At 38.2% G+C, this 12015-nt stretch overlaps 1 protein-coding gene across 4 annotated transcripts in view; it reads left to right on the top strand.

Moving 5' to 3' along the window:
• LOC137265312 (FHF complex subunit HOOK interacting protein 2A-like) overlaps positions 1-12015 on the top strand; it is a 112832-nt gene that overhangs the window by 83066 nt on the left and 17751 nt on the right. For 3 of the 4 annotated variants that reach the window (XM_067800680.1, XM_067800678.1, XM_067800677.1), the window contains exons 12-17: positions 2611-2653; positions 3006-3096; positions 7215-7355; positions 7832-7972; positions 10542-10645; positions 11383-11403. In XM_067800680.1, coding sequence (XP_067656781.1) covers positions 2611-2653; positions 3006-3096; positions 7215-7355; positions 7832-7972; positions 10542-10645; positions 11383-11403 — 541 coding nt within the window. The remainder of the gene's footprint in view (positions 1-2610; positions 2654-3005; positions 3097-7214; positions 7356-7831; positions 7973-10541; positions 10646-11382; positions 11404-12015) is intronic. The other variant, XM_067800679.1, reaches the window with a different exon arrangement.

Here is a 12015-nt window from a genome sequence, read left to right as displayed (position 1 = left end):
CACATTTGCACTGTGCTACAGGTTTCATCACAATGAATGAATGAATGAAAACTGATTTGTATAGCGCTTAGTTCCCAGATTAGATACGACTGCTCAACTCGAGACTGCTTGACGAAGTGAGCAGAAAAGAGATAAGTCTTCAGATGAGTCAATAAAAGTCTTTTATTGGACATTTTCTGATTTTTAGTGGTAGAGCATTCCAAAGTTTTGAAGCTGCAGCATTTGGAGCTACTTCAGCCATCTTTGTTTTAGTTTTTAGGAACTTGAAACAGTTTATCGTTGGTTGATCTTAAAGCTCTTTGGGAGCTTTGGGAGGTTGGGAGCAATGTAACATGTCCCTAACATAAGCTGGTGAACGTGAACGTTTATTCTTCATGGATATTCTGTGATAGTTACCTGATTTTAATCATCATTGGTGCTTCTGCCCAATACCTATGCTCAGTTTTCCAATTTGCCCAATATTCCAGCTACCTTGCCATGATATAAAATACAGGTCTAACTAGAAAAAATTCCCTCACTTAAACCCCAAATGCATAAAAACAATTTGAATGAATTCATGGCAGTCGCAAGAGGTGATTTGTTGTGATTCATTTCTTGAAAGATTGACCCATGTCTAAAGCCACATAGTCTGTAGCTTGAAATGAGTGCTAATTTTCATGTCCATGAATTTCTATGAGTTCTGTTACTTTTGTCCATAAACAAGGATTTACTTGGGTCTATTAATCAAGGGAACTCCTAGTTATATATTTTAAGGATACTAGGAATAGACATGTAGTTCCTAGGCTGACTTGTTGTACAGTCTTTTTCTCATTTTTTCTTTTTGTGTGACTTTTTACAGATGGGCAGAGTGAGTGAGTTTAGTTTAGTTTTACGTTGCACTCCGCAATGTTCCCACTGTATGGTGGCAGTCTGTAAGTAATCGCATCTGGACAAGACAATCCAGTGATCAGCAGCATGAGCATTGATGTCCAATTGGGAACATATGACATGATCCTGAAAGTCGCCTCTTATGACAAGACAAGTCACTTTTTGCAACAAGCATGGGTTGCTGAAGGCCTATTCTACCTCGGACCTTCATGGGTCACACATGGGCAGAGTATACGTATATGCCTGATTTCACAGTCATCTCATTTTGAAAAAAATCAACCATTAGCTCCCTTGACTGAGCATTTCTCATCATTATAAGAATATTGGTTTTATGTTGCGAAAAAAATATTTTGTTTAGCATGCTGTCCGAAGAGGCACTCTATTTGCTTCAACAGGATACACAGTTTAGTTATTTGCTTCCATTCTCAAACAGGATAGTATTTTGAGTCTTGTAAAATCCTAGTCCCAATTTCACAAAGCAAACTTTCAGGCAAGATGATCCAATCTTTATGCTTGGAGTTCTAATAAAAACAACATCTTAACATATCATAGAAGCTACCCATTGATAGGGACACAACTTTGTGTATTGTGTCAATAACTTCAAGTTTTATTTCATCTGAATTTTATATGTTCAGAATTGTCAATGGCACGATTTCATTTTGATAGCCATTAATTCATCCTGTCAATGATATTTCAGATGATCGATCTCTTTAGCCAGCTTTAGTTTAAGCAGTATGTCATAAACAGGATTTTAGGAACCAACAAAGTCAGCATCCTCTTTGTGACTGAGAGATGAATGGAAATATAAACATAAGAACATTCTTTAATCTTTATACAAATCTGTTCTGTGTTTTCAAAAATTTCTAAAGGACCTTTTTCAGTTCTCCTATAATTCTTGTACAAATAAACATAAGATTAAAACTGTATTTGGTTATGGGATGAGCAAAGGCTTGTTCTGTGCTAATAGGGAAGGCTGTGATGTCATCATCAAACCAAAACAGTATAACAGGCTGTATAATTGACATTGCTGACTTAATTCTTTGTGCAAATGCCTTCTTTTAAGAAAAACCTTCATTCTCGTGCCATTGGTAATGACAAGTTGGTTAACACGTAAATTAAGGGATGATTACGTTTGCGGACTTTTTTCACCCCTGTCCAAATGCAAGCACTTCATCTAATATTTCTTCTGCTTCTTATCAAATTAGATCTAATTATTTGGCAGAAATCAGTTCAACTTTGGAATGATGAGAACATAATGATTTATGCAAACTTGAGTAACAAGGATGATTTCATGCTCGTGCCATACTGGACAAAGAAAGATGGAAATTTGCACAAAGCACCAAGATTTGGATGGATGTTTGTCGTAAATGACACTTGTGATTGACACTGGATGACTCTCGGTTCAGATGAAATTTACATTGAAATGTATTCACAGTGGGGAGGATGAGATTTTAGGCTTGCTGTGTGGGTCTTTGTTGACAGCATTAATTGAGAATAAATGGAGAATCTGTTAAATTTGATTTTGAGCTTCTTGATTTCAGACTTTTTGTTTCAGAGCTGGGAAAAGGAATGGCTCTTTTGGTTAAGTCTTGAAGTATGTCGTGGGAAGGAATTAAGACTATCGGGGCTAAATCTTAAAGGAGCCTCAAGGAGGGACTCAATAAACCGTGACCCAGAAACGAATGTTTTCATTTCTCGTCTGTATTGCAGCGATGGTGAACTAATGTTCTACTTTTATTGCAGACTCAGCATATGTACGACCTGAAGTCCACAAAGTCGTAAACAGGTATGAAACAAATCTAAAAATGTAATTACTGAATGAAATAGGAAATCCATGTTTTAAGCAGATGTACAATATCTTGAACAAAACTGAAATTTAATTGAATAAGCTTAATGGCCAACATGTGGATCAGGGCTTTGTATCTGATATACGTAGGATTTGCTTATTATAATTAAATAACCGGTCTCTGCACACCTTCAGAATCAGTTAGCAAAATATGTGTCCTTCACATATGTCCATTACATGTGTCTGTGGAGGCTGCTGAAGTTGATATGATATGATTAAAGTAATACAATAAGACAGAGATAACAACCTTGTTATAGCACACGCACAATGCAGCATCTATCATTGGTTCCAGCTTTCTGACCATGTTGCCGGAGGAGGCTAAATCTTCATACCAGACAGCTGACAGCGGTTACGACATGTATCTCCGCGATGCGACCAGACAGGTGAGATGATGCAGTAGATGGAGATTGTCAGAGACAGCTTGAACAGGGAAATTATCAGCTTATCTTGTCAACATTTGACACGCGGAACACACTTTCCTTGGTCTTTGACATATTGGTTAGTTGTGCCTCGTCTCAATAAAATGATGGTTATTTAACATTGGAATTTTTTTTCAAGAAAAATAGAGGTATTTGAAGATATATGTCAGATTTATTGGTAATAGTTTAGAATTGGCTTTTCTCAAAGTGAGTAATGCCACAGCTGTTTAATTCTTGTTGAGAATTGTCATTTTGTTTGGAGACAGCAGCTTTGGCAAGTGACAAGGATATCCTTTGGCATTGTCCTTTCCATTTTGGTGATGTTCCATTTTGGTGATGGAATTTTCTTTTGGCTTTCCATATACTGAACAATAAAATTTTGGGGTTATGTTTATTTTTGACAAAATCCTTTTTTGTAGGAACCAATATAAAAATAAAAATTTGTTTAAATTTTTTTTATATTTTCTTCAAACATCCCCAATATATTCATAATTCATAACTGTTGTCATATTTGTAAATACATCAGTCATCCCTCGCAATAACGCGCTTCGCGATACCGCTGATTTGGTTAAAACTGCGGGGTAATCCATGGCTCCCATAAAAAAAGTTGAACTGCGATCACACCCCTTCACGAAATCGAAAATAGCTCATCAACAAATCCGCTGATGCGCTCTTATAAATTACGTGAACTAGTGAAATTAAGTGCAGATGGCAACTGACAGTATTTATTGTGCATATCCATTGTGTTTCAGTTGCTTAAAACATGCAGGGTTTTCTCAATAATAATCATAACAACATTGTAGTAGCAACTGATGAAAGGCAGGACATGCTATCAGTCGAGTTACAACGCACAACGAGTACTTACAATGTTTGCTGTGATGCAACACACCTCGCTCTAGCGCGGTAAAACACAGTCATCCCAGAACTTATGGTGTCAGAAACCACATTTTTATTTGATTAAATTCAATCCCAATTTAATTTATTAACTGTTGACAGAAACAACCGAAACACTGTAAGTGAATGACATTACCTCATTCCATACGCGTACAACTTCCGCTTACCACATTCTTGAGGGTCTGTTTTTTCGGGATACCGCGATAAACACCAATTTCACATTATTCTTAGCAATCACGAACAGATTACAGTCTTGTAATCCATGGACTCCGAGGCCCATGTTATTTACTCATTGAAATCATTTTCAACAACTAAATGTCTTGTTTCACAATCAGAATTGCAAGTACCGTGGGAAGTCAGTGGTGACTTGTCAAACTGTCTCCTACATAAAGTGTATCCAGACTGTTAATGGCTTGTGTTCATTGTTATGTTAAATATGGTTGCAGAAAACATGCATTGTATACTAACCAGAAAGCAATGTAAAATAATCTGTTATAATAATTGCTGAATATGTAAAATATTCTCATAATAGAATAGAAGTTCTTTGATGTAATATTGTAGGATCGTTTCTTCCTGAATCACCGGTACATTGGACTAAAACATCTGTGCACAGCTGATCGCTATTTCCAGCTTAGTTGAATAACAGCAAAGACATATATTCATGTGAATATTCGTCTTTGATAACAGGTAGCATAACAGGAACAACAATTAAATAATCATGTCTAGTGATTTTTGGTTGCAAGTTTCCCGTACATATATATGTTTTCATTTTCAAAGTTTGTTTATTTTCACCTTCAACGATACAATATATTTTTGACTGGGCACAATTCACAAAATGGCAGTTTTGTTATGTCCTCGGAAAATACGATCTTACTTGGCCTTTGTCCCACATTATGTAATAGGTACTATAACGTGGATGTCTAATAATGCGGGGGGTCATCTGTGGACCCCAAGACCCGCCTTACGGTGAGAGGTGACTGTATACAGGTAACAGTTTTATGGTTTCATTGTGTGGGAGTTTAGTTTTGCAGTCAGTAATATTGTGAGCAGTGTTAGTGTACAGTGACCAGTCAATCTAGTCACCACTAGTTGTGTTCAGATTAATTGAAATAATCGGTCACAGTGACCAAATGATCAAACGTATTTTCTCATCATCATACACAAACAATTTGGGAACTATTGTTAAAGTCTTTGAAACACTTGACAATGGAAAGCATCTTCATAGTTATCAGTGCCTGAAAACTTGTTTAATTATTAGAAAATTTATTTACTAACTGAAAAGTCATGACTGAATATTTCTTAAAGACTCCAGGAAGTGTATGTTCATGATATATTAGTCATCACTTTAAAGTATCAAGTTGCCTCATGTTATACATATCTCTAATAAGAACCTGTGTAGGAAATCTGAAAAATGATGCTGAACAGGTTTTCCTTTATGATTGTTCATTGGTAATGAACCAATCATCAATTTCAACCCAGTTCCCAACACTAGTCATCACTTCAGTCATCTTTGAACAGCAGTTATTTGTATGGATCTGCTGTAACCAGATAGCAAGGGTCCGTTGTTTCAAATCTGCTGTGTGAAGAACAGTCGTGTCATGTTTACTTGTTGTTAAACACCAATTTTCCAATATTCTCAGCAATATTCTCCAATATTCTCAGCAATATTCTCCAATATTCTCAGCAATATTCCAGCTTATAATCAAGTCTGGACCAGGCAATCTAGTGATCAACAGCATTATTATTGATTTACACAATCAGGATGCGTACCACCTGATCCTGTATGGCACTTGTTGATACAAGCATGGTTTCTGAAGACCAGTTCTAACTTGGATCTTTATGGGTTTTGTGTTATCACTTATGGTGTAACCTTTGAGTCATCAAAGTGATTGTGAAGTATGTGATGTTCTGCAATTATTAGATTTTGTGTTAGTGAGCAATTCATTGGTCTCAAATGGAATCAAATGGACTTTATGTGATGTTCTCTTGACAACACCTGTAAACATTTCATGCTTCTCGTTAGAGTTTGTAGGTTAATCATGGCTTATACCTTCAAGGGGCTGTGGGGTAGCCTAGTGGTTAAAGAGGTCACTTGTCCCTCTGCTGACCCGGGTTTGATTCACCACACAGGTACAATCTGTGAAGCCCATTTCTGATGTCACCTCATCGTGATATTGCTAGAATATTGCAGAAAGTGGCATAAAACTAACCTCACTCACTCAATTATTCTTTCCAACTTAACCAGTTTTGAAAGGCATGACTATTGCCTGATCAGACAGATCCTGACTATTTGAAGAATCAATGAACAAGTTCTTGAATTGCTATAGGAATGCGCTCATAGGTAGCAGAATGGGTAATGCATTTATAAGTCTTGTTATTTGATCAGGTCTGATTTCCCACTTAGGTACAATGCATGAAACTCCTTTGGCTGAAAGGGGCAATAACAAAGCGTGTTGAGGACTGGGTCACTTACCAACATCAGTACAATGTTAGAAGACACTCTTGGTACTTCGTGTCAGAACAATAGGGCGGTGGGTCAGCATAGAGGTTAAAGCATTCGCTTGTCACACCAAACACCTGTGTTCGATTCCCCAAGTAGGTACAATATGTGAAGTCTTTTTCTGTTGTCCTGGACATGACATTGCTAAATTATTGCTGAAAGCGGCACAAAACTCATTCACTCATTCACTCATTCACTCACTCACCCACCCACCCACCCACCCACTCACTCACTCATCCACCCACTCACTCACTCACCCACTCACTCACTCACTCATCCACCCACCCACTCACTCACTCACTCACTCACTCACTCACTCATCCACCCACCCACCCACCCACTCACTCATCCACCCATCCACCCACCCACCCACTCACTCATCCACCCACTCACTCACTCATCCACCCACCCACTCACTCACTCACTCACTCACTCACTCACTCACTCACTCACTCACTCACTCACTCACTCACTCACTCACTCACTCACTCACTCATCCACCCACCCATCCACCCACTCACTCACTCATCCACCCACCCACCCACCCACTCACTCACTCACCCACCCTAGACTGAATACCTGTACTTACTTACTCATTCTGTGAAGCCTTAGGCTGCAGCCACTTCTGATGAAGGCAGGAGTCATTGTGTGGACCGTCTTTAAATTTTATAATGTCTGCATGTTGTAGTTCAGCTGTGTGGAGCATGGCAGCAGGTCATGGAAGTGGCCGTCGGAGCCAGTACAGATGGAACAGTACAAGATGGATGTTTTCTATGAAGGTGACTTCCTCCACATGCTGCTCACAAGGCTGAGCATGCTCCTCAAACAGGTACTGAGTCACTACCATGTGTTGCAAGATTATTCTCCTCCTCATGTCAGATATATTTGTTTGCTTGTTGTTGAATGCCAAGCTCAACAATATTCCAGCTATATGGAGGCAGTCTGTAAACAATAGTCTGGACCAGATGATCCAGTGATTACAAGCAATGGTTTGTGATGGGGTAGAATGACACATGCCAGTAAGTCAGTGTGCTCGACCACACGATCCTGTTAGTTGCCTCTTGCTCAGATGTGTAGTCTAGTAGTGAGATGTGTCTGTCAAATATCATAAAAAAGATGTAGTGTGAAACTCATGAGGTCAAATGAGCCCAATGTAGCATGATTTTTGAATGATCCCCTTTTGCCTGTTATTGAACCAGGGTTTTAAGCAGATGGCTACAGGGTTGTGACAAATGTTGAACCAGAAATATTGATAGTTACCAGAAAACTGATTCTTCTGAAACATTGGTTTGTTTTGCCTTGCAGACGTACACCATAAACCTAGTGTTGACATCTGTGATATCTAGAGTGGCTCTTGTACCACACCCAAACCTTCATGAGTTTCTTCTGGACCCATTCCTACCAACTGCAAGCAATGTTCTCACACTTACCAGTGTGTTGAAGAAGGTAAGGATGGTGCAGTAATTGAAGGATAGATGTAGCGCATGTATGACACTGAAGCTTTCATCAGGTTCTTCTGGGCCCATTTTTACTAGCCCCAAATATGTTCCAACACTTGTGATAGTGTTGAGGAAGTGAAGAATGACTGTATTACTTAAAGGATAGAAGTTCATAAAGAATATCAGTGTCTATTCTGTAACTGAAAATCTATGGGGGATTTGTCGCCCCCTTCCAAAAGAAGGAGGGGGAGGGGATTTGGAAAATGTAGCGGGGAATACCTGTAATTCCGTCTTTCAAAATAGTTTGGATGTACTAAAGGTCTTGCAACCACCACCAGTGAAACTATTGTTCATTTTATTTTGGCTACAATAGTCACATATCATAGCACCAAGGTCATTTTGAGAGAGCCATGGCTATTCTTTCAACCATTTTTTTCTGAAAAACAGTTGTTTTTTTTGTAGTCAGAGGGACTGGGGTCAATCTCAGGGTTTTGCTCGACTTGCGATTCACACGTCTCCTTACCAGACATATCGCTTTGGGGAGACGTGGCTGACACTGTTGCTTTGTCAGTGGAATTTTGGGCAAAAAAGTCAGTTACCACAGACCGTTGTGAATAACAATTTCGTATTCATTTGTTGTCTGCAACTTCAAGTGATAATGTTGTCTGATGTTGAAAACGAAGCTAAGCCGAACAGATGTTGTAAAAAAGATCGACTAAACTGTATTTTGCAAGCGCTGTACACATGCACTATGTTTAGAGTTCATAGTCTAACATTGTCATTTAATTAATTAATCAAATCATAACTTCATCGGAAAAAGTGATCTATTTTCATACTGTTACGAATGGAATTTCATTTCCCCAGTGCCGATAGTGGTTTTAACCAAGGGATGTTACTCTGTTATGTTTACACGTTGTCACTCGAACTTGACACTGTGGCCGACTCTGATTTAAAAAGTCATTCCTTGTCAATATAAAGCTTTTTTTCGTTTGTTTTTTGAAAGTTAGGAAGGGAGCAAATTACCATGCGTGACAGTTCGCACTCTGTTGCTTTTATGAGGGGCGATATGATCATTATTAGCGCGAATCGCGCATTTGCGTGTCCTAGAATAGACACTGAGAATATCACCTCATTTGCCATGATGTTCTTTTCTCTTACTGGCCAGCGATGTTCCAACACTTATATATTGTGTGCTGAAGAAGATAAAGAGTTACTTGTATACTTCGGAGGTCCTAACAGTGGATGAACAGTCATTCAGAATGGATCAGGAGGACAGTGTGAATAGTTGCAAGGAGTTAAAGAGATCTTTGTCATGCGACGTAATTGTCCAGCTGTGTGAAATTGCCAAGCTAGGTCATTCCATCTTGAGCATGAGCGTCCATTGTCCAAGTCACACTTGTCAGATTACTGAAGAAAATAAGCTTGCTACACATATTGTCCTGTCATTTTGGGATTTCCTCCCACTTGAGATCAGGCCATGATGAAACTAAACTATAGTTCAGACTGAGGTCAAACCCCCCTCGATCTTGCTTGTTTTGTTGTATAGAAGGCTGGATGTGAAATCATTCAATGATATCACTGAATTACTATTCAAACAAACATTATGCCCAACTGGTTTATGCATGTCCTTTTGCACAGAAGGCAGGTGTTGAAATCATTCCACGATAAAGCTGAACTACTATTCAAACTAAAAGTAATCCCAACTAAACTCACACGCAAAAGAAACGCAAGTCTGACATGTAGCATCACTGTATTTCTTTTTCAACAGTTAAGTATACAAATATGAGTGGAGTCAGATGTACAGAAATTTGAGCAAACACAGTTCATTGGTATCCATACTCAATGAGGTCTTTACAATTTGTGTCAGCAATTGCATTTTCCAATTTCAATCATTTGAATTACGTCATTCAATACCTGGTGTGCCCACCATTAGCATTGATCACTGCCACACATGTCCTGTACATAGAGTAGATCAGACGAAGGTGCCGAGAAATGTGTTGGACAGACTCTCCAGCGTGTAAACGTCCGATAGCCTGATTCCTCTCATGTTAATTTAGTCGCGGCATTGTTGAACAATGAAGGATATGCCAAAGTTCTTGGCTGTTTTTATACCCACTACGGGTAGTGAAAAATCGTGCATATTCAATTCCACGTGGGAAGTGTGCATCATGTCCACATCTTCATTTGAGTGGTGCATTTTGGCGATTCGTTTTCATCTTGTTGTGATCACATTGATCTTATAAAATGATACAGAAAATGTTCCAAGCATCGCCAAGCATCACTATGTACCGAAGGTATTATGAAATTAGGGGTCCAAATTTGGTTCTTCAGTTCAGATAGAAACTTGCGTTTCTTTTGCGTGTGAGTATAGTTCATATTTGTTGTTTTGTATGGAAGGCTGGTGGTGAAATCAGTCCATGATAAAGCTGAGCTACTATTCAAACAAACATTAAGCCTCACTACTTCATATTTGTTTTGTATGGAAGGCTGGTGGTGAAATCAGTCCATGATGTAACTGAATTACTATTCAGCAAATACTAAGGTCCACTTGTTAATGTTGTTCTTCTGTATTGAAGGTTGCTAGTGAAATTCAGGTCTACCTCAAGACTGAGCCGCATTTTTCTGACAAACTGGTTGTTGCTAGGAAACAACTCTTGGGAGTCATGGATACAATGCACAGGTACTTTTGATTCTATTTGTTGTGATGTCAGAGATGACAGGAGGGCACACCCAAGTCTAGGCTAGTGTTATATCAAAGAAGGTTAAAAGATTTGGGGTGGAAGGATCCTGAATGACCATTTGATGTTGGGAAACTCATTCATTCATGTTTTAGTTTTTAAGTAAATGCCAGGGGCCTATTCCTCAACGGGATCGTAGCACTATGACAGTTGTAAGTCTGTGTTAAAGTATAGGAGTTACGATCACCTTAGCGCTCCGGCTGTGGAACAGATCCCTGCAGATGAATAGGATGGAGGTCTTGAAGATGAGACTTAACGTATTGTCTCAAAGAGTCCATGATTACACTTGGAGTAGTAGCTGTAGAAGGACTGACAGCCATTCCAGGGCAGGGGATATCGTTGAAGCATCGATACAGTATTGTATTGCAAGAAAGTCCATTTCTGTCTTAGTATTTGCCTTAGTTAACGGTGTGCCCTTCTTGATGTTCATTGTGAGATAGTTGAGATTAACATTGCAGTATCAGATATTGTGATGTCTTTTTTTAATGAATGTTTAATATTTCTGTGCATTTTGATGCATATTTGAACAGTATGCTTGATCCTTTCCATGTCATGTAATATCACAATTACATTATTTCGAAAGCAAATATCTCCTGGCTTGATCGCATGGAATGAGAATGATATTTTTCCAAATGTAGAATGATTTTTACAGAATTCTTTTTAAATGTTTGTCGTATAGGAGACCCAAGGCTTTTCGTAGGTATGATGTAGCAGTAGTCGAATAATTATGTATCCTTTTTATTTGTAAAACCATTTACTTTTGCTGAACAAGTTCATTAAAGAGTGAATATCAGATAACTAATTATAAGTGATCATATTAAAAAATTGAATTATGAATTGTTCACCAAATGTAGATGTTTTTCAAGTATTTAATCAATGATACTAATACTTTCTTTAATATTATGAACAGGATGATAAATATTGTTTATTCATGAATAATTATTTGTTTATTACAAGCAAGAAAATATTGTTTCTAGTAGAATATTCCTGGCTTGGATATCAAACTACAGCAGACATGTGAGATTTCAAGTAAAATATTGATATGGGTAGGTTTTAACTGAACAGAAATGATGTTAATGTTTTAAGGTTCCAAATGCTAAAATATTAACATGAGGAAATTTTCACAGAAGTTATGTAAATGTTTAAGAGGGATGAGGCTTTAATAGGTGCTTGATAGATACCAGTAGATTTGGGATGAACTAAAATTATGAGAGTGTAGTGGAATTGATGTTTATAGACATCAGTTGTAAAATAAATTCAGAGTGGTTTGGTTGGTTGTTGTTTAACCTCACACTGAGCCATATTCCAGCCG

Source organism: Haliotis asinina, chromosome 15, assembly GCF_037392515.1.
Source record: "Haliotis asinina isolate JCU_RB_2024 chromosome 15, JCU_Hal_asi_v2, whole genome shotgun sequence".
Lineage (NCBI taxonomy): Eukaryota > Metazoa > Mollusca > Gastropoda > Lepetellida > Haliotidae > Haliotis > Haliotis asinina.
The sequence above is the reverse complement of the archived record's forward strand: the minus strand, read 5'-3'. Positions and strand labels throughout refer to the sequence as shown.